Here is a 19,236-nt window from a genome sequence, read left to right on the forward strand (position 1 = left end):
TGATTTTTGGGATTCTCTAAACCTAATCTATCACACTTTGTTGCTAGGTGGCATCACCTAGTCCTGTGAGCTGCTGCTCTGATCCCTCACTTTCTTCCTCTTCTGATGCTGTTTTCTGTTTTAGCTGGTCCTTTTGATATAGCAACTTGTGTATATTCGATGCTATGAGGGAATTTCCCTTCTCTGTAAATATCCAAGAAAGGTTCATTGAGGTTTATTGCTGTCTCATCATGGTCATACATTATGTTACTTGAAAAAGTAGTGATATTATCGAAACTCTTCATACCAAATTCCTCCTGTTTTATTTCTTCAGGAGACTAATGCCTTAAACACACTTTGATATTTCTATTTTATTGAATAATATGCTCAGTAAATTTGATTATAGTTGGCCTAGAATCTATAAATCAGTTGGAAATAAAATATCTTCTATTCAACAATCATTTCTCATTTTATCAAGCTTTCCGTAATGTCTTCAAAAAGTGTATAGCTTTTGTATTATTTATGATACTCATTGGCAAATACACATTAACTTTTTCAACTACAAACTATCTTCTTTTGAAATTTGATTTTCTGATGCATGAATTCTTTCTGGTCCTTTTTTTCATATCAAAAATAACTGGAATAATCATTTTCTCATTCTCAATTGTTAGGGACTTTGATCATTTGAAATACAGAAATATATATATGTGTACACATATATAAATATTGTTGAGTCATATTTAATAAGAAGTAATTTTACCAAAAATTTTTAACCCATATGAATATTAGTTTTGTAACTCCAATTAATGTTGAATTTTAAATGTCTTTTTAAATTTCTCCCATTACATTTCTGTTCTATTGTACTGTTGATTAATAGTATCTGTGTTGTAAAATATCTATCTACTCATATCTTTCATAAGACATTGTTTCAAAGTACTCATTAGTTAATAATTTTACAGATTGAAAAGGCTTATAAGGTACATAAATAATAAAGTATCAAATATTTTAGTAGAATATTTTTGTAACATATTATATAATTCTGACATAGCATGTCCAAAATGTTTTAGTTTTTAGTGATAATACTGACTCCTTTTGTTGCAGGCTGAATAGCCAAAAAATCATCCAGAATAGAAGGGGCAGAATTTGTTCTCAGAGAAACAGTCATTCTGGACATAGGTTTGCTTTTCCTCCCAACAAGGCTTATGTTAGCAGAGTAATGCAAGGACTTAAAGAACACCTTATTAATTATTGTTGTAGGAGGCTACTTGTTCATCTCGGCAGCCCAGAACCAAAATAACCACACAGAAACTGTATTATTAAATTACTGTTCAGCCAATTACTTAAGTATATTGCTAGTTAGCTCTTGCATCTACAATTAACTCATTTCCATTATTTTATATTTTGCCATCAGGAGCTTCTTTGATGCCCATCTTTCTCTTGAAGTAATTGGTGCTGCCAGGAGTAGATATGACTCAGTGAAATAAAATTCCTAAGTTCTTAAACACTTTAAAAGCCATATTCTGAATATCTTTGAGAGGTTTGCTGAATAAATATCCACTTCAAATATATCTCTATACATCTTGAAAAAGTAACTAACTGGCGACAAGCTCGAATATTATAAATGACTATCCATTAACCCATATTTCTTAATTATACATTATTTGAATGATCTGCACAAAGTATCTTAATCAAGATCAAAAATACATATGCACAATATAACAGAACTGTCCTTAAATTTATATCAATAAACCAAAATCCATACCAATATAAATCTCTATATACCCCTTTAAATGTAAACAAATATTTTTGAACAATCATTTAGGGAAGTTGGGCATACTTCTCTCCAAATTGCTTCCTGCTTTTTGTTGGATGAAGTAATTTTTTGAGGGGTATTCAAGGCGACTTTGGAGGGGTCTTTGTCCATTGAACAACATTAGTCTGGAAGGAATCCAGTTTCTTATCCTCTGTGGAAACAAACAAACAAACAAAAACCCTCTTTCCCATAGCATCTTATCCTTAGACCCAAATTTTTAAGTCAAGATACCTTTAGAGTATATATGCTGGTTTAGTTTAATTGTCTGTACAATGAAATGTCTCTCTGTACTTAGCTCATTCACAGTAAAAAAAAAAAGTCAAAGAAAACACAATAGTATACATAATTCAGACTCTGCGAATTTTCCACCTTTACTTGGATTACTATTTTTCTATTACTTTTTAATATTTATTTATCTTTACTCCTTTAATCTATCACTGTCTGTACTCTTTTATATTACTTTTCTGTCTCTTTACTCTTTTTCTTCTCTCCAAAGCTTATGTATATATTTTTAAACATACTGTGGTGTTTTATTTAGAGGTTTTTTTTTGTCTGAATATGTCCAATTGTATATCTGTAATCCTTTTCTGTACTAGAGAGCTTTTAAAATTGTAAGCATCTTGGTCACAGGGGCCCTGGGGGCTGGATCCCCTTATTGCCAGATCTGGGTCCTCCAGGTAGAAGCTGCACTCACCACTTTAACTCTGAGAAGGAGCACACAGCACATAAACCCGTTTTATCTGAGTAATAGCTAAATCTGCAGCACATTGTGCATCCTGAAAATATCTCTGCGTATGGTGACAGGAATACACCATGCTCTCCTGCTTGTGTATTCCTAGAAGACCTGATTCCGCTGCCTGCCCAGGTGGGGAGCACTGAGCTGTGGGCATGGTCTCAGCTACTTTCCTCCCGAACCCCAAGTGGGCACATAAGCACCTGGAACCACAAACACCATTGAAGTGCTTGGCCTCCTTAAAAGGCCAGTGTAGTTTGTGCTACCATCTTGAAACCACCCTTTTTAATTTAACTGCAGAAGCCAACAGTTGAAAAAAAGCAGCTAAACTTTGATTTTTTTTTTTTTTTTGTGTGTGTGTCTAGAGTTTCTTTTCAAGTTGTCTCAGGTTTTACGTAGATATAGGTGATCCTAACATTGTAGGGCCGATTTGTAGTAGAAAGCTGCATGTTTGTGTTGGCAGCCCAGAACCGAAATAACCACACAGAAACCGTAATAATTAAATCACTGCTTGGCCAATTACTTAAGCATATTGCTAGCTAGCTCTTACATCTAGAATTAAGCCATCTCCATTATGTCATATTTTACCATGAGGCTTGCAGCCTACCAGCAAGGTTTCAGTGTGTCTGTCTCTGGTGCTAGCTCCAAGGCTTCTCTCTCTCACGCTGCCCTCTTTCCCAGCATTCAACCTAGCTTTTCCCACCTAACTCCGTTCTACCTTGCTATGTGCCAAGCCAGTTTCTTTATTCATTAACCAATAAAAGCAACACATAGACAGAAGGACCTCCCATACCACATTATCATGTAATCTAGTGTAACATTGAGTTTGATTATATCTTACAGTGAAGGTCACATTAAAGCGGACAAATATACAAGTAACTCTCTCACACTACATATACCACTGTAGACTAAACTGTTCATTCAAAAGTCACACAGTGAATCATTACCATCCACTATCTAAAAATATCTTTTTGAAGCTAAGTCCCACACAGAGATAACTAATTCAAAATGAGACTGTGTAGATTAAGCCAAATATAATATGATGGAATATATTATGTTAAAGAAAATTTTGAACACACAAAACCCTGGGAATGTTTGCAGAAGAAAGGCCATGTCAAAATAGAGTGAGAAGACAGCCTTTTGTAAGACAAGAAAAATTGTTCTAGGGAAATAACACCTATTGGTGTCTTGATTTTGAATTTTCAGAAATAATAGAGAAAAGAAAAGGAAAGAAAAACACCTTACCTTTTCTATTTAGGTTAGCAATTCCACAATAATTTTCATGTTTGACTTCAGAAAACTACCATGAATCATAACTTTGATTTTTTCAACTTGAAGCTGTAATGGCTTACTGAACATTCAATATACCAATTCAGAAATGATACTCTGGATAACTAGAGTTATATAATAGGTGACATATTAACCAATATATTATATTATTTATTAGTCTATACAGATACAGAATTGAAAATCTGTTTATGTCATTATCACATAAAATCTATTTTTAGAATCTTTGATCCCTACATATAATTTTATTTCAGTATTTTTATTTTTAAAATTGTGCTTTCATAAGGAAATAAAATTTCTGTGTTATTGAATTAAAATAGTTTCCTGTACATGCTGTGATCCTGTGTCTCTACTAAGTAAACAAATTATGCATTAGTGATTAATGTTCAATACTGTGATTATGGATACACAATGGTGTCAGGGATGACCAATATACAGAACCAATTAAAACTTTAAGTAGTCTAAAATGTGATAGTTGATGAGAGAATAAAGTCCCAGTGAAATAACATGCCATGAAATTACAAAATTTCATAAAAACAACATATGCTTTAGAGAAAAATGAAACTCAATTCTCTGAAAGTCACACTGAAAGCAAAAAGAAGGAAGGAAAAAAAACACAAGCAGGAATTATGAACTGTTATTAAAATATCATAAGCAGCCGGGCGGTGGTGGCGCACGCCTGTAATCCCAGCACTTGGGAGGCAGAGGCAGGCGGATCTCTGTGAGTTCGAGGCCAGCCTGGTCTACCAAGGGAGTTCCAGGATGGGCTCCAAAGCTACAGAGAAACCCTGTCTCGAAAAAACAAAAAAAAAAAAAAAAAAAAAAAAAAAAAAAAAAAAAAAAAAAAAAAAAAAAAAAAAAAAAAAAAAAAAAAAAAAAAAAAAAAAAAAAAAAAAAACAAAAAAAAAAATATCATAAGCAAAAACAGGAATGAGACAGTTGTATAGAATCTTTATTTTCACATGTACACATTTTTTTCATGTTTCTCATGGAATGTGCTTCCATTGCAAAGGTATTCGATGATACCATATTTTCTTCATGGCATTCTTCATCTCATTGTTCCTCAGTGTGTAGATGAGAGGGTTGAACATGGGAGCTATGATAGTGTAGAAAAGAGCAAAAACTTTGTCTTCTGGGAGCGTTATATTTGGTCTAATGTAGATGAAGAGAACAGGCACAAAAAACATGACCATAATGGTTACGTGGTAACTACATGTGGAAAGAGCTTTGGAACGGCTCTCTGCAGGGTAAATTCTAATGGTGTGTAATATCAGAATATATGAGATCATCAAAATTACAAATGTTACCAAAGCAATTAGGCCAGAATCAACAATGACAAAGAGATCAATTCTATATGTATCACTGCAAGCCAATTTCAATAAAGGGTACACATCACAGAAGTAGTGATCTATCTCATTATAATCACAAAAGGACAAAAAGGTAATGAGAAGAGACTGACTGGCTGAGTGCAGAAATCCTCCAGTACAACAAACTGCAAGGATTTCATTGCATCTCTGTCTGCTCATGATGGTGGTGTAGTGCAGAGGCCTGCAGATGGCTACATAACGGTCAAAGGCCATTGCTGTGAGAATGAAGATCTCGATGGCTCCAAGGAAATGAAGAACAAAGAGTTGTGTCATGCAATTATTATAGGAAATAATCTTCTCCTCTGCCAGCAAATCAGTTAGGAGTTTGGGTGTCACTGTGGATGTGTAGCAAAGATCAGAAAGGGATAAATAGTTGAGGAAGAAATACATAGGCTGCTCCGTGAGCTGAGTGAAAGTGATAGAAATCATAACAAGCACATTGCCCACCCAAATGGCAATGTAGCAAACTAGAAATAACACAAAGCAGAGGACTTCAATATGTTTGTTTTCAGAAAGCCCCAAGAGAATAAACACAGTAACATTTTCCATAGTGCAGGGCAGTAGAAATACATGGCAGGTCCCTGAAAAGACAGACACGTTGATGAATGTCAGCAATATGAAGATCATTGATGATTTAACACTGATATGAACCTATGTTTGAGGAGCTATTTCATAGATTTTATGATAGTTTTGTCATGTATAAAGTTGAATTCTGTTAGTCAAACGATAAAAGAGTGGTTTTGAATGATGATTAGTTGCTATATAACTAAGTCCCTGTAAATTATGAGCTTAAGTTTCTTTAAGCCTCAAATATTATTAAAAATAAAGTATAAGACAAAACAAGTTGTAAATTAAAGAAAAGCTTTGACTCATGAAATATACTATACTTTAAATTAATTTAGATAAATAGAAAATAAAATAAAATTGAGCATACTTATATGTATAGGTGTTTGTAAGTGTCAGTGTGTGTGTGTGTATGTGTTTATGCACATGTGCCTGTGTGAAGTAAAATCAAGCACTCCAAGTAACTGCCCATAAAATTAATTTGGATAACTGTTCAGGGGTCTCTAGATGTGTTTCAGTGATTAGAGTGAGTATGGCTCTTGTAGAGGATCTGAGTTCAATTCTTAGCATCTGTAAGGGGTGTTTCATCTGATCCAGAAATATTATGCCCATGTAAAGACACACAGACATACACACAATTTAAAAATATCAGACCGTAAAATAATATTAATAATTCTCCTCTCCTTTTTCCTATCATTGCAAGTGATTTAGTAGCATGTTGTTAATATTTTTGTAATCAAAGAGTATTTATATATGTGGAAATTTCATTACAAATTAAATGTTTAAATTTGCAATGCACCTGGAAGTCATTTACCTAAAAAGTATAGTGGAAAACAAATCCATTTTTACAATTTTGCTCTATTAAATTTGTATATCAAAATATAAACACATCATTTCTGCCCTTTTATGTAATTCCCTCCAACCAATGTCAAGCCCATCCTTTACTTCATTCATAACACCATAATAGTATGTCTTCCTAAAAGTGATCTGAAAAGGTAGAGCAGACCTGATAATAGAGAAGAAGAAGGTCTCCCCCTCAAACCCACACAAAGAGTTACAGACAACTAAGGAATGCAAAAAGTGAAAGAAATATCTTCTTCGTGGACACAACCCCTAATTGGTTATCTAATACCAGGTGGTCATACATAAAATGAATTACATACAATTATACAAGTCATACGGGTATGATCTATATCTTTCCGTATTATAAAATACTGAGTAGCAGAATATATAAATAAATATAATTTTATTTCCTCTTATATGCATTAAGTGAAATACCCATATTTCTAATTTGTATATTTTTCAGCTTATGAGACCTGTCAAACTTACAATGACACTGATATTATATATATCAGAAAATAATCTATATAAAATTGTGTGTATTGGCATATATCTGACCTTTACATTACATATTAAAATATTACCCTATGTACATTTGGAAAGTAACTATTTTTTGCTTGGTAAGCAAGTTTATTTATAAGATTTGGCAATCAATATAGAAATAAACATTCAATGAATGGGATTGATAAATAAGTTAATCAATGGTTAGTGATTTCTTAGCCAGAGATTGTTAAGATCTAAACTTCTTACTTAAACTCTGATGGTACAGAATCAATACTCTAAGATTCAGTAAATCTGACTTTGAAGAAATTGATATTGCCATGTCACAAGATAACTTAAGTTCCCTGGTTAAGTTTTTTTATTTTTTCTTAACAAAATGATTTTCATTGAAGGTCACAGAGAGAATCAGTAAAACAATTTTCACTCATCCATCAATCATAAAATGACCACCCAACAGGATTTGAATCTTGGAGTTGAGATAGTGGGTTAAAGATTGCTAGCATTTCTAATTTTATATCCTTTGCAACAGTTTTGGAAGAATAAATAGAGTAGTTAACCAATAATTCACTTGCCTTTATAATAAATTTGACTCACAGAGTAAAATTATCAACTTCACTGAAAATATCTCTTGCATATTCCAATTATTTTTTAAAATATAATTTCTCATCTAGTCATTTTTTAAATTTTCTTTCAATCTCTTTGCTCTAAATTAAGTTGACCATATTAACTTCCAAAACAGAAAATGAAAACATTGTAATTTTAACTAATGTTGAGGAAAAATTAATTTATTTCTACAGTGTAATTTCAAGACATAATTATCTTATAACCAATCCACTAGATTCAATCGTTTATAACAGTATTTTTACTGAGACATAAGTAAACACTTGTTGCCCATTGGGTACTATTCAAAATACTACTTTAGGCAACTCAGTCAATTTTTTTCATATGAGTTAAACAGTAGCATTATTTTGTCAGGTTCATAGCAATAAAATATATTTTAAATAAATTTTATGTAAATAAAATTTAAATTATTAAACAAAACTAAAATTATAGTTCACATGTAAATTGAATCTCTGAAAAGTGAAGGTGTGTTGTTAAGCAATAAATGGTCAATACTAAATGATCATTGTCTTTTCACTTAATGATAGAAGAGAAAATGTTCCTGTTTGAAGAAATATTTTACTAAATATGACCTGAAGTTATAATTACAGTTACAAAATAGATTTGACTATCTAGCTATCTTTTCCCTCAAGGCTATGCCTGAGATTTTATTCTGCTTCTTGACAGACTTCAATTTATTTCGACATGTGCTTTTCACTATTTATTAACTGCCGTCTAATGTTTAGAATTTGTGAAGCTCAAAAATGTACAAAATAATATCCCCCCTGTGTGTTAAATTTAAATATAAATTTCATCATAGTTCAATTTACTTTGGTGTAGATTTGAAAACATATAGATAGAAATGTAAAAATTAATTGACTCTTCCATGAAAAAAACACAAAAACCCACTAAAGGTTTATATATCATATAAAAACTTTGAAATTAGAGTTTTCTAGGCATGGAGATAAATTTCTTACATAAAATGAAAATAATCAAAGTCATAGAAAGAATTTAGCAGCAATCTCTAACCACTTTCAAAATTGTCTTCTCTTTTGGCATATAATTACAGCTTTCAGTGTTTTTAGGCAATCTCTTATTACCCTTATGTGCATTAAAATGAGTTTAAAAATATATCTAACTAAAAAATACAGACAATAAAAGCTATAAACTAGATATGTTTCTCTGTCCTGCATATTCTATATACTTATGAGCAAAATATTAGACCTCCATCTTCTGTGTAAAAAGTCATGTATCTTTCAAACACAGGCTCCACTGACATTAGAACAGCAATAATGGCCACTGCAAGAACTACAGTTTGGACACAAAAAAAATTGTGACATATTTTCTAATCTAGATTTTAATTCTCTTAATGATTTGTTCTTAGCTCAATACGTACAATGGTGACAAAATTTTAATAATGTAGAATAATATTTTAGTTAAGATTTTAAACTCTCCCAACAATCCCCAAATGTATCTTTGAAGTCAATATTTAAACATAAGGAAGTGAAGCAACTAGGGCTTGTTATAGTCTTAGCAAGACAAAAAATCTGACCTTGTCAAGCTATTTTCATGAAGTATCAGTAGGTACAACTCTTACCTTGGTATTCAATCTTTCCCATTCCCCATGTTCCTAAGCTTCCTAAAGGAATTAATACTTTAATTGAAAAAGCACTAAGAAATATTTGCAAACTTATTTTACCAAAATGCATACTAATGATTAACTTATGGTATTATATTTAAAAATAGTAGAGTGAAATATAAGCCAATGCAAATAAAAATTTCTGGATACCTTTGCTGTAAAAATCAATTTCTACTTTAGCATTTTAAAAAAAAAGCTGCAATGCCCCAAACATTTCATCTTAAGTCCTTTTACCAGGAAGTTTGATCTGTATTTTATTTTCATGAATTTATTCCTGCAAAAAAGAGGCAAACTTTACATGCTTCAAACACGATGAAATGTACCCATATTCCATTTTGAATCCCAATGACCTCTCATAACTTTGTGTGATTTTGACATGGAAATATTTTCCTCTGAAAATAGCAGTACAGCTACAATCATCATTTTCAGCACTAGCTAGTTTGAAATAATTTTCAACTATTAGATAAGTTTATGAAAGTGTAACTCAGTATAGTAAGGATACTTAAAACAATTCTGTCCAGTCTTCTTGTTTTTCTTAAGGCCCTTGCAGTATAGGCTAAGTATAAATCCTCAAATATTTGTTGAGTAGTGCAAATAATTCACTTAGAATATTTAAATTAGTGCATAAATAATCATTCAATAATTTCATGATCATCAACACAGTCTATATCAAAGAAGGCAACTAAAAAGAAATAGTCAAGTTTAGAGTTGCTTCCATTTGGCTAATTAGGGCTTTTATAAGTTGACTAAAGTTAATTCTTTTTATGTGAATTTGAGTTTTGCATTTGTTTTTATCCCTTTCCTTGCCTCTGGGAGAAGGGAGAAAGTAAGTGATTCTATTTCATGCTTCAAATTGTGCTTCAGAATTACTTGATAGGCTGTGAATAACTTTATGCTTCGTCAACACTCCATAGAGCTACTATACATTCTAGTGATAATTTTCTTTGGTTTTGTATTAAAAATTTTCTCTTCCAGCCCTCCTCCCATTTCCCTTCCCTTCCCCTTTCTCCCCCTCCCTCTCTGTCTCCAGTCCAAAGAGCAGTCAGGGTTCCCTGCCCTGTGGGAAGTCCAAGGTCCAGGTCTAGGAAGGTGAACATCCAAACAGATTAGGCTCCCACAAAATCAGTACATGCAGTAGAATCAAAACCCAGTGCCTTTGTTCTTGGCTTCTCAGTCAGCACTCATTGTCAGTCACGTTCAGATAGTCCCGTTTAATCACATGCTCCATCAGTCCCAGTCCAGCTGGCCTTGGTGAGCTCCCATTAGATCAGCCCCACCGTCTCAGTGGGTGGGCGCACCCCTCGCTGTCCTGACTTCCTTGTACATGTTCTCCCTCCTTCTGCTCCTCATTTCGACCTTGTGAGCTCAGTCCAGTGTTCCAATGTGGGTCTTGATGTGAAATTTTCTACCAAAGCAGGTGTAATTTCCTCTTGTGTGCAACTGTCTCTGGGAAATGTCACATTATAATCTTTATGGGCAACATTTGAATTTATGACAAAGTAAGTTCCCTTTCCAAATCAAAGCCTCTATTTAACTTTTACTTGCATCAGCTTCTACACAGTGGAGGCAGAAAGTAGATGATGTATTTATACAGAATAAGAAGAGAAAATTATTTATTCTAACTGACCTCATGTTTCAATCTTTGTGAATCCAATTTTCCCTTCCTTTATACTATTTTCTACCTTTCCACATTTATATTTTAATACTCCCCCACACACTTTTCAGCATTTTTTAATCTTCCTGTATTTATCTCCCAGTCTGTATAGTCTAGTACTTACTTATAAGTAAATACCTTGCTTCTTTTTAAGATAATTGAAATCTGTCATCATGAAATATTCACCCCAAATAGGGGACATGTTCATATAAGAATAAACAATTTTATGATAAATGTAATGAGTTAAAAATCCAAATAGGTCAAGTCATAGTATCTATTTATATCACTAAAATTATTTCAAGAGAAATACACACTTGCAAAATTACTGAAGACTTTATAAAGTAATAAATTATCTAAAATTGATATTTGTCTTTTATTCTATATATCGATTCTTTCTTTGATAAGCACTTTGGATTTACCTCAGAACATCACAAACTCACCAGATTAGTTTCCTGTAGAGTCAAGTTATCAGATAAGCTGAAACTAGGACTGGATATGGGTTATAAATAGTCTTCCAGCCACAAATGACGTTGCTAGTGATGTAGAGAACCCAGACATTTTGAGTCCCCTGGATGTCAGTGATTGGTTTCTCTTAAAACTTTATACAGGTTTTGTGGTGAAAACCAATATAAATTTGGATTTTTTAAAGGACAGATCAACTCCATATTCTCTATAGTTTTCAAAGGGAAGGTAATATTTCTGAGTTCTATCTCAATGGGATTATTTTTATCATTGATAGTAGAAGTTCAGTAGAAAAAATATCTAGTGTCCTTTACTATTGTTTTCAGTGGTTTTAGAAAACTTAATGAATTTTTGAAGATATACTTTCATTTTTATATGTCATTTCTTCATGTCTTTCTCATTCATCACTGAGAAGTATAGTTAATACATTATTTTTCTTTTTTAAAATGTATTAGATTTTTATTAAAAAATACCAATCCAAATTCCCACTCCCTACCCTCCTCCAACTCCCTTCACACACCCTCCAACCCATCCTGCTCTAATCCTAAGAGAGGGCAAGGCACCCTGCCCTGTGGCAAGTCCAAGGTCCTCCCTAATACATCTAGGTTGAGCAAGGTATACATCCAAAAAGAATAGGATCCCAAAAAGCCAGTACATGCAGTAGAGACAAATCTCACTGCCACTGTCAATGACCCCTCAGTCTGCCCCAACTGTCAACCACATTCAGAGGGACTAGTTTGGTCCCATACTCGTTCATTCTCAGTCCAGTTGGAATATGTGAGCTCCCATTAGTTCAGGTAAACTGTCTCAGTGGGTGAACCCCTCATGGTCTTGACCTCCTTGCTGATATTCTCACTCTTTGCACTCTTCAACTGGACCTTGGGAAGTCAGTCCAGTGTTCCAATGAGGTTCTCTGCCTCTGTTTCCATCAGTTGTTGGACGAAGGTTTTATGGTGATATTTAAAATAATCATCAGTCTGACTACCGGGCAAGGCCAGTTCAGGCACCCTTTCCTCTATTGCTTAGGCTCTTAGCTGGGGTCATCCTTGTGGATTCCTGGGAAGTTTTCTAGAGCCAGGTTTCTTGCTAACCTCATAATGGCTCCCTCAATCAAGATATCTCTTTCCTGCTGTCATATTTGTTCTTATTCCATTTCGACTATTCCAGTTCCTCAAGTTCTCCTCAACCGACCCTTCTCCCCTCCTCTTTCCCTTCTACCCTTACTTCTCCCCCACAACTGCATGCTCCTAATTTTGTCAGGAGATCTCGTCTGTTTCTGATTCCCAGGTGAGTCCAATATATGTGTTTCTTTGGGTTCACCTTATTACTTAGCTTCTCTAGGATCATGAACTACAGTATCAATGTCCTTTGTTTATTGTTAGTATCTACTTATGAGTGAGCACATACCGTATTCAAATTTTTGGGTCTGGGTTACCTAGTCCAGGATAGTGTTTTATAATTCCATACCTTTGCTTGCAAAATTCAATATGTCATTTGTCATTTTTTTTTCAGCTGAGTAGTACTCTAATGTGTAAATGTGCCACACTTTCTTTATCCATCCTTCAGTTGAGGGGCATCTAGGTTGTTTCCAGGTTCGGGCTATTACAAATAATGCTGCTATGAACATAGTTGAACAAATGCTTCTGTATTATGATTGAGCATCTTTGGGGTATATTCCTAAGAGTAGTATTGTTGGATCCTGAGGTAGGTTGATTCCCAGTTTTCTGAGAAACTGCCATACTGATTTCTAAAGTGGTTACATAAGTTTGCATTCCCACCAGAAATGGATGAGTGGTCTCCTTACTCTACATTCTCTCCAGCATAGGCTACCATTGGTGTTTGTGATCTTAGCCATTCTGACAGGTGTAAGATGGTATCTCAAAATTGTTTTGATTTGCATTCCCCTAATAGTAAGGAAATCGAACATATCCTTAAGTATCTTTTGGCCATTTGAAATTTTTCTGTTGAGAATTCTCTGTTTAGTTCAGTACACCAATTTTTATTTGGGTTATTTAGAATTTTAATGTCTAATTTCTTGAGTGCTTTATATATTTTGGAGATCAGTCCTTTGTCTGATGTGGGGTTGGTGAAGATCTTTTCCCATTCAGTAGCTTGATTACCTTTTTGTCTGTTGACTGTGTCCTTTGCTTTACAGAAGCTTCTTAGTTTCAGGAGGCTCCACTTATTTATTTTCCACCCTTCCTCCATCCCAACCGTCCCATTCCCCCAAGCTCTCCCATCTTCCCCTTCTCCCTTCTCTCTCCCCACTTCCCCTAATTTTTAATCTATGCTTTGCCACATGGTTCAAGGCTTATTAATTCATGTCTACCTGTCCTACTTCCTTGGCATCTGGCTGGAGTCTCCTTTGACTCTACTCTTCTTATTCCAAGCATGCTCATTTTGTCTCTCTCGCCTTACCTTTTTCTGTTCAAACATATATTCACACATTGTATAGGAATATTTCAAGATAATTAAGAAAATATTTTTTCTCTTAAAAATCTCTAATAAGCATAAGTTTAAAAATCATATTTTAGGGACTGAAGAAGGAACTTTGTCCATGCTTTTAATTAGTAAAAAACAAATATATTTAAAATAGGTATGTAAATGTACCTATTGATATATAAATAGACCTGAAATTCCTTAATTAAAATTTAATTATGTAATACTTATAGTAATGACAACCACAAAATCATTCCTGTACTAGGTTTGATTTTTAAACATATAAAAGCTAAGGTGGCATATCCATTATATCTTCCATGCTAAAACCTGCATTATATATCTAAAGCAAATGGAAGGAAGGATTGGAGGAGGAAGATACTGAGATAAAGGGAGAGAAAGTTTCCAAGGTTACCACCCATGCTCCAGTGTCTACACATTATTTTGTTAGGTAGCTCTGAGCAACATGAGTTACACCTTCAACACGTCAAGAGCCTGACCATTGAACTGACTAGTCCATGGACTGTTCCATGATAAATGTAAATGGGATATGTTGCTACCTATGTGAGAATATGAATTGAAATTGATAACAAAATGAATGTATATAAGCTGGAGATAGCTGAACCTAGGGGATGGTAACTTTGTCAATATTGATATACTTAAGAGTTCCCATATAAGTAACTATATTACATTCTTCTGTTAGCTCCACTAATTCCGGCTAATTATAATTAATGGAATCTGTTTGGTTATATGATGAAGTGTGTTCATTTAGATCCCAGGAATAGAAATTATGGAATACTCTGAAAATGGATGAAAAATACTATTAACCATGAAATGTGTGTGTTGTTTCTTGTTGCCAGGCAAGGCAGATGATTTCCACTAAAACTGAGGAAAAGGGGTTTTAGGGAAAAGGCATAAATATAGGAAAGCAGAAAGGCAGTTATAGAGACTATAATCTATAAAGGAAGAAGGAATTTGGAACAAATGAAGGCAAATGAAGCAGATAGACAGTTGGAAAGTCAAGAACCAGTTACCACCCTTATTATTCCAAGGGAACATAGCTATAAAATAACTCCCAGAGACAAATGCTATATATGTAAATCAGTGCATCATCCAACAAGTGTATCATCAGAGAAGCCTCCTCTTATACAATATGGTTTTCAAAACAAAGATCCACAATAGGACAGTGTGCTGATGATGAGAGACGTTTGAACACTCAGTCTTAAATCCGTTGTCTTTACCAAATTGTCTTCTCAAGGCTCTAGAGAGACTCTGTATCCTGCTAAAGAGGATACTGAAAGGTTTTAAGAGCCAGATGTGGTAAATGTGGCTAAGAAAGAACATCATTCAGATCCAACAGAACTGATACACAATTCACATAGACTATGACAGCGATTTAAGACCTGTACATGTTCACTCCAGACAAAATTCCATAATGACAAAGAGGAAGTAGACACAAAAAATCTCCCCTAACAAAGAAATTATTATTTCTTTGATAACTGTGGGGGAAGGGAAAAATCAGTTTTCGCCCCCAGTGGAGTGCCACTAAGTATATCAACCGAACTCCAGAATAGGATCCTTTACCCAGAGAAGTTGGTCAAGTCAAAATGGACTTCATGTTTCTTTGTAGACTTTTTGTTTTGTTTTGGTATCTTGGTCTTATTTTTGTTTGTTTATTTACTTTGTCTTCCTTTGGATATCCATATTTTAGTGAAAGACAGAAAGAGAGAGAGAAGGAAGTAGGGAGGAAGGGAAGAGGAATGGAGAGAAGAAGAAGTAGAGAAGAAGAAGAAGAAGAAGAGAGAGAGAAAGAGAGACTAAAATTGGGTGAATAGAGGAGTTGGAGGTAGTAAAGATTACAAATGAAATAGACTATATTATTTAAAAAGCAGAACAGAAAAGTGTAGGAGGCCAGCAACAGAGCTGAGGGAGGGGAGGAACCAAAATACATTAATGTAAACCATGTATACTTCATACAATTACAAATAGGTAGACCAATCTAAAAAGAGAAAATTTAAATTCCTTAGCACTATGTCATTTGATTAAGCTCACCTGAAACCTTTCTAATTTAAGGGTACTTACACAATCTGACATGTGCTTTTCTTCCATAACATGTAGTATAATTTTTTTTATATTTTTTTTATTATTTATTTATTTATTAAGGATTTCTGCCTCCTCCCCGCAACCGCCTCCCATTTCTCTCCCCCTCCCCCGATCAAGTCACCCTCCCTAATCTGCTCAAAGAGCAATCAGGGTTCCCTGACCTGTGGGAAGCCCAAGGACCGCCCACCTCTATCCAGGTCTCCTAAGGTGAGCATCCAAACTGCCTAGGCTCCCCCAAAGCCAGTACGTGCAGTAGGATCAAAAACCCTCTGCGATTGTTCTTGAGTTCTCAGTATTCCTCATTGTCCTCTATGTTCAGCCAGTCCGGATTTATCCCATGCTTTTTGAGACCCAGGCCAGCTGGCCTTGGTGAGTTCCCGATAGAACATCCCCATTGTCTCAGTGTGTGGGTGCACCCCTCGCGGTCCTGAGTTCCTTGCTCGTGCTCCGTCTCCTTCTGCTCCTGATTTGGACCTTGAGATTTCTGTCCCGTGCTCCTCTGTCTCTGTTTCCTTTCATCGCCTGATGAAGGTTAATATTCATGAGGATGCCTATGTGTTTGTCTTTGGGTTCACCTTCTTACTTAGCTTCTCTAGGAACATGCATTATAAGCCCAATGTCCTTTATTTATGGCTAGAAACCAAATATGAGTGAGTACATCCCATGTACCTCACTCAGGATAGTGTTTTCTATTTCCATCCATTTGTATGCAAAATTCAAGAAGTCCTTGTTTTTTACTGCAGAGTAATACTCTAATATGTATATATTCCATACTTTCTTCATCCATTCTTCCGTTGAAGGGCATCTAGGTTGTTTCCAGGTTCTGGCTATTGACAAAGGTCTGATCTCCAAAATATATAAAGAAATCAAGAAACTAGACCGAAAAAGGCTAATCAATCCAATTATAAAATGGGGCACTGAGCTGAACAGAGAATTCTCAACAGAAGAACTTCAAATGGCCAAAAGACACTTAAGGTCATGCTCAACTTCCCTAGCGATCAGGGAAATGCAAATCAAGACAACTTTAAGATACCATCTTACACCTGTCAGAATGGCTAAAATAAAAAACACCAATGATAGCCTTTGCTGGAGAGGTTGTGGAGAAAGGAGACCACTCATCCATTTCTGGTGGGAATGCAAACTTGTGCAACCACTCTGGAAAGCAGTGTTTCGGTTTCTCAGGAAATTCGGAATCAACCTACCCCTGGATCCAGCAATACCACTCTTGGGAATATACCCAAGAGAGGCCCTATCATACAACAAAAGTATATGCTCAACTATGTTCATGGCAGCATTGCATGTAGTATAATTTTAAAACGGCAAACGTATTATGAAAAACAATAAATTCCATTTCCTCATTCAGTGTTTCTAGAATCTGAGAATAGTTGAAGAGCAGATCGTACATTAACCCTAAAGCTGAAAACATCTGTAAACTCATTGTATGTGTCTATGACTGTGCCATCAATAAAGATGTCCTATTTGCCTTTGACATTCATAAAGAGATACACAGGCTAGCAACTGTCAGATGATTCATGAATAACCTTTTGTATCATAATCACTCGAATTTTCTTTTTACCCCCACTATTTCATACAAAGAATGATTTTTTTCAGAGCTTCACCATATAAGGATAATTTACAAATCCTGTAACAATATAAAGTTTATCACTAAGCCATCTTTTCTGAAGGCAATTTCAATCTATTTATAAATTGTACTACAAAAATGTTTATCAACATGAAACAAATCACATCAAATAACTAGTAACACTTTAAATAATCATGGAAAGTGTTTTATACAATACAGTCGCTATTCTTTAACCTATAATAACTTCAATGCACATTTTCTTACTAGGTTTGCACAGTGAAATATTTGTTAGTACTTATTTTTCATATTCAAATCTTTGCTATTTATGATTGATCAAAGTTTGAACAGTTCAAACACTAATTGCTGTCCCTGATAAGGTCACATTAACAATTGTGCACCATTTTATTTTAACATCGTTTGAATAACACAGCTTAATTTTGTTTGTCTCCTGAGAATGTCTTTTGACACCAAACCTTCTTCATGGCATTCTTCATCTCTGTATTCCTTAGGGTATAGATGAGGGGGTTGAACATAGGAGCAATAATGGTGTAAAATAGGGCAAAGATTTTGTCTTCAGGGAAAGTGGTAGGAGGTCTAAGGTAGGCAAAGATGGAGGGCCCAAAGAATAAAACAACCACAGTGATGTGGGATCCACAAGTGGAAAGAGCTTTGCGTCTTCCTTCTGCTGAGTGGTTCCTTAACGTGAACAGTATAACCACATATGAACCAAACAGGAGAACAAATATTATTGAGCCAACAATTCCTGAATTGGCAACCACAAGGACACCAGTGATATACGTATCAGTACAGGCAACTTTCAGCAAAGGAAAAATTCCACAGTAATAGTTGTCAAGTTCATTGGGGCCACAGAAGGGCAAACATATTAACATAAAAACCTGGGAAAAGGAGTGGACAGCTCCACCAACCCAGGAAACCCAGATCAGGATATGGCACCTGGATCTGCTCATGATGACCATGTAGTGTAGAGGTCTACAGATGGCCACACAACGATCAAAGGCCATGGTTGTCAGGATTAAGATTTCAATCATTCCGAAGAAGTGCATAGCAAACACCTGCAGCATGCAGCTTTCGTACAAGATGGTTTTTCTTCTCACTAACATATCCCCAATCAATTTGGGTGTCACACAGGAGGTATAGCAGATGTCCATGGAAGATAGGTGACTCAGGAAATAGTACATTGGTTTATTGAACAGAAAACTCCATCTAATTGTTATAAGGATCAGTAGATTCCCAGACAAGATGGTGAGGTAACAGAATGAGAAGAACATGAAGCAAAACACTTGTATGTTCTGCTTAGAAGACAGACCCATGAGAAAGAATTCTGATATATTCTTCTTGCATTCCATTTACTATAGTCTGTGCAAGAATAATTGAGTATCTATGTGAAAAAGATCCAGATAAATTATTTCTAATGTTATCACAACTACATCGGTGTAGCTACTACTGTGAAAAACCACAGAAGAAAATCTTCAAATAAATATAATTGCCTTAGTATTTGGAAAATAAACTTGATATTTCAAACAGTTATTTATCAATTTTCCCTAATGCCTGTCATATAAGTAATAGCAAGAAAATCTTAGTTGTTAAAATATAAATTAAAATTGCTATTTTTCAAAAAAAATAAAATGTTGTATTTCTATGCACAAGTTTTTGAA

General features: G+C 34.6%; 2 protein-coding genes across 2 annotated transcripts; both read right to left on the bottom strand.

Annotated features, from left to right (window-relative positions):
* Window positions 1–2,627: 2,627 nt before the first annotated feature.
* On the bottom strand, window positions 2,628–5,728 carry LOC142842718 (olfactory receptor 4P4-like). The gene is made up of 2 exons (XM_075959415.1): window positions 4,821–5,728; window positions 2,628–2,649 (listed from the first exon to the last, which is right to left on the bottom strand). The coding sequence occupies exons 1-2, from the start codon at window positions 5,726–5,728 to the stop codon at window positions 2,628–2,630; spliced, it is 930 nt and encodes a 309-aa protein (XP_075815530.1).
* A 12,263-nt stretch (window positions 5,729–17,991) lies between these two features.
* LOC142842719 (olfactory receptor 4P4-like) lies at window positions 17,992–18,927 on the bottom strand. Its single transcript, XM_075959416.1, has one exon. It carries the CDS (start codon window positions 18,925–18,927, stop codon window positions 17,992–17,994), a length of 936 nt encoding a protein of 311 aa, XP_075815531.1.
* Between the last annotated feature and the right edge of the window lie 309 nt (window positions 18,928–19,236).

Source organism: Microtus pennsylvanicus, chromosome 1 (assembly GCF_037038515.1).
Source record: "Microtus pennsylvanicus isolate mMicPen1 chromosome 1, mMicPen1.hap1, whole genome shotgun sequence".
Classification (NCBI taxonomy): Eukaryota; Metazoa; Chordata; class Mammalia; order Rodentia; family Cricetidae; genus Microtus; species Microtus pennsylvanicus.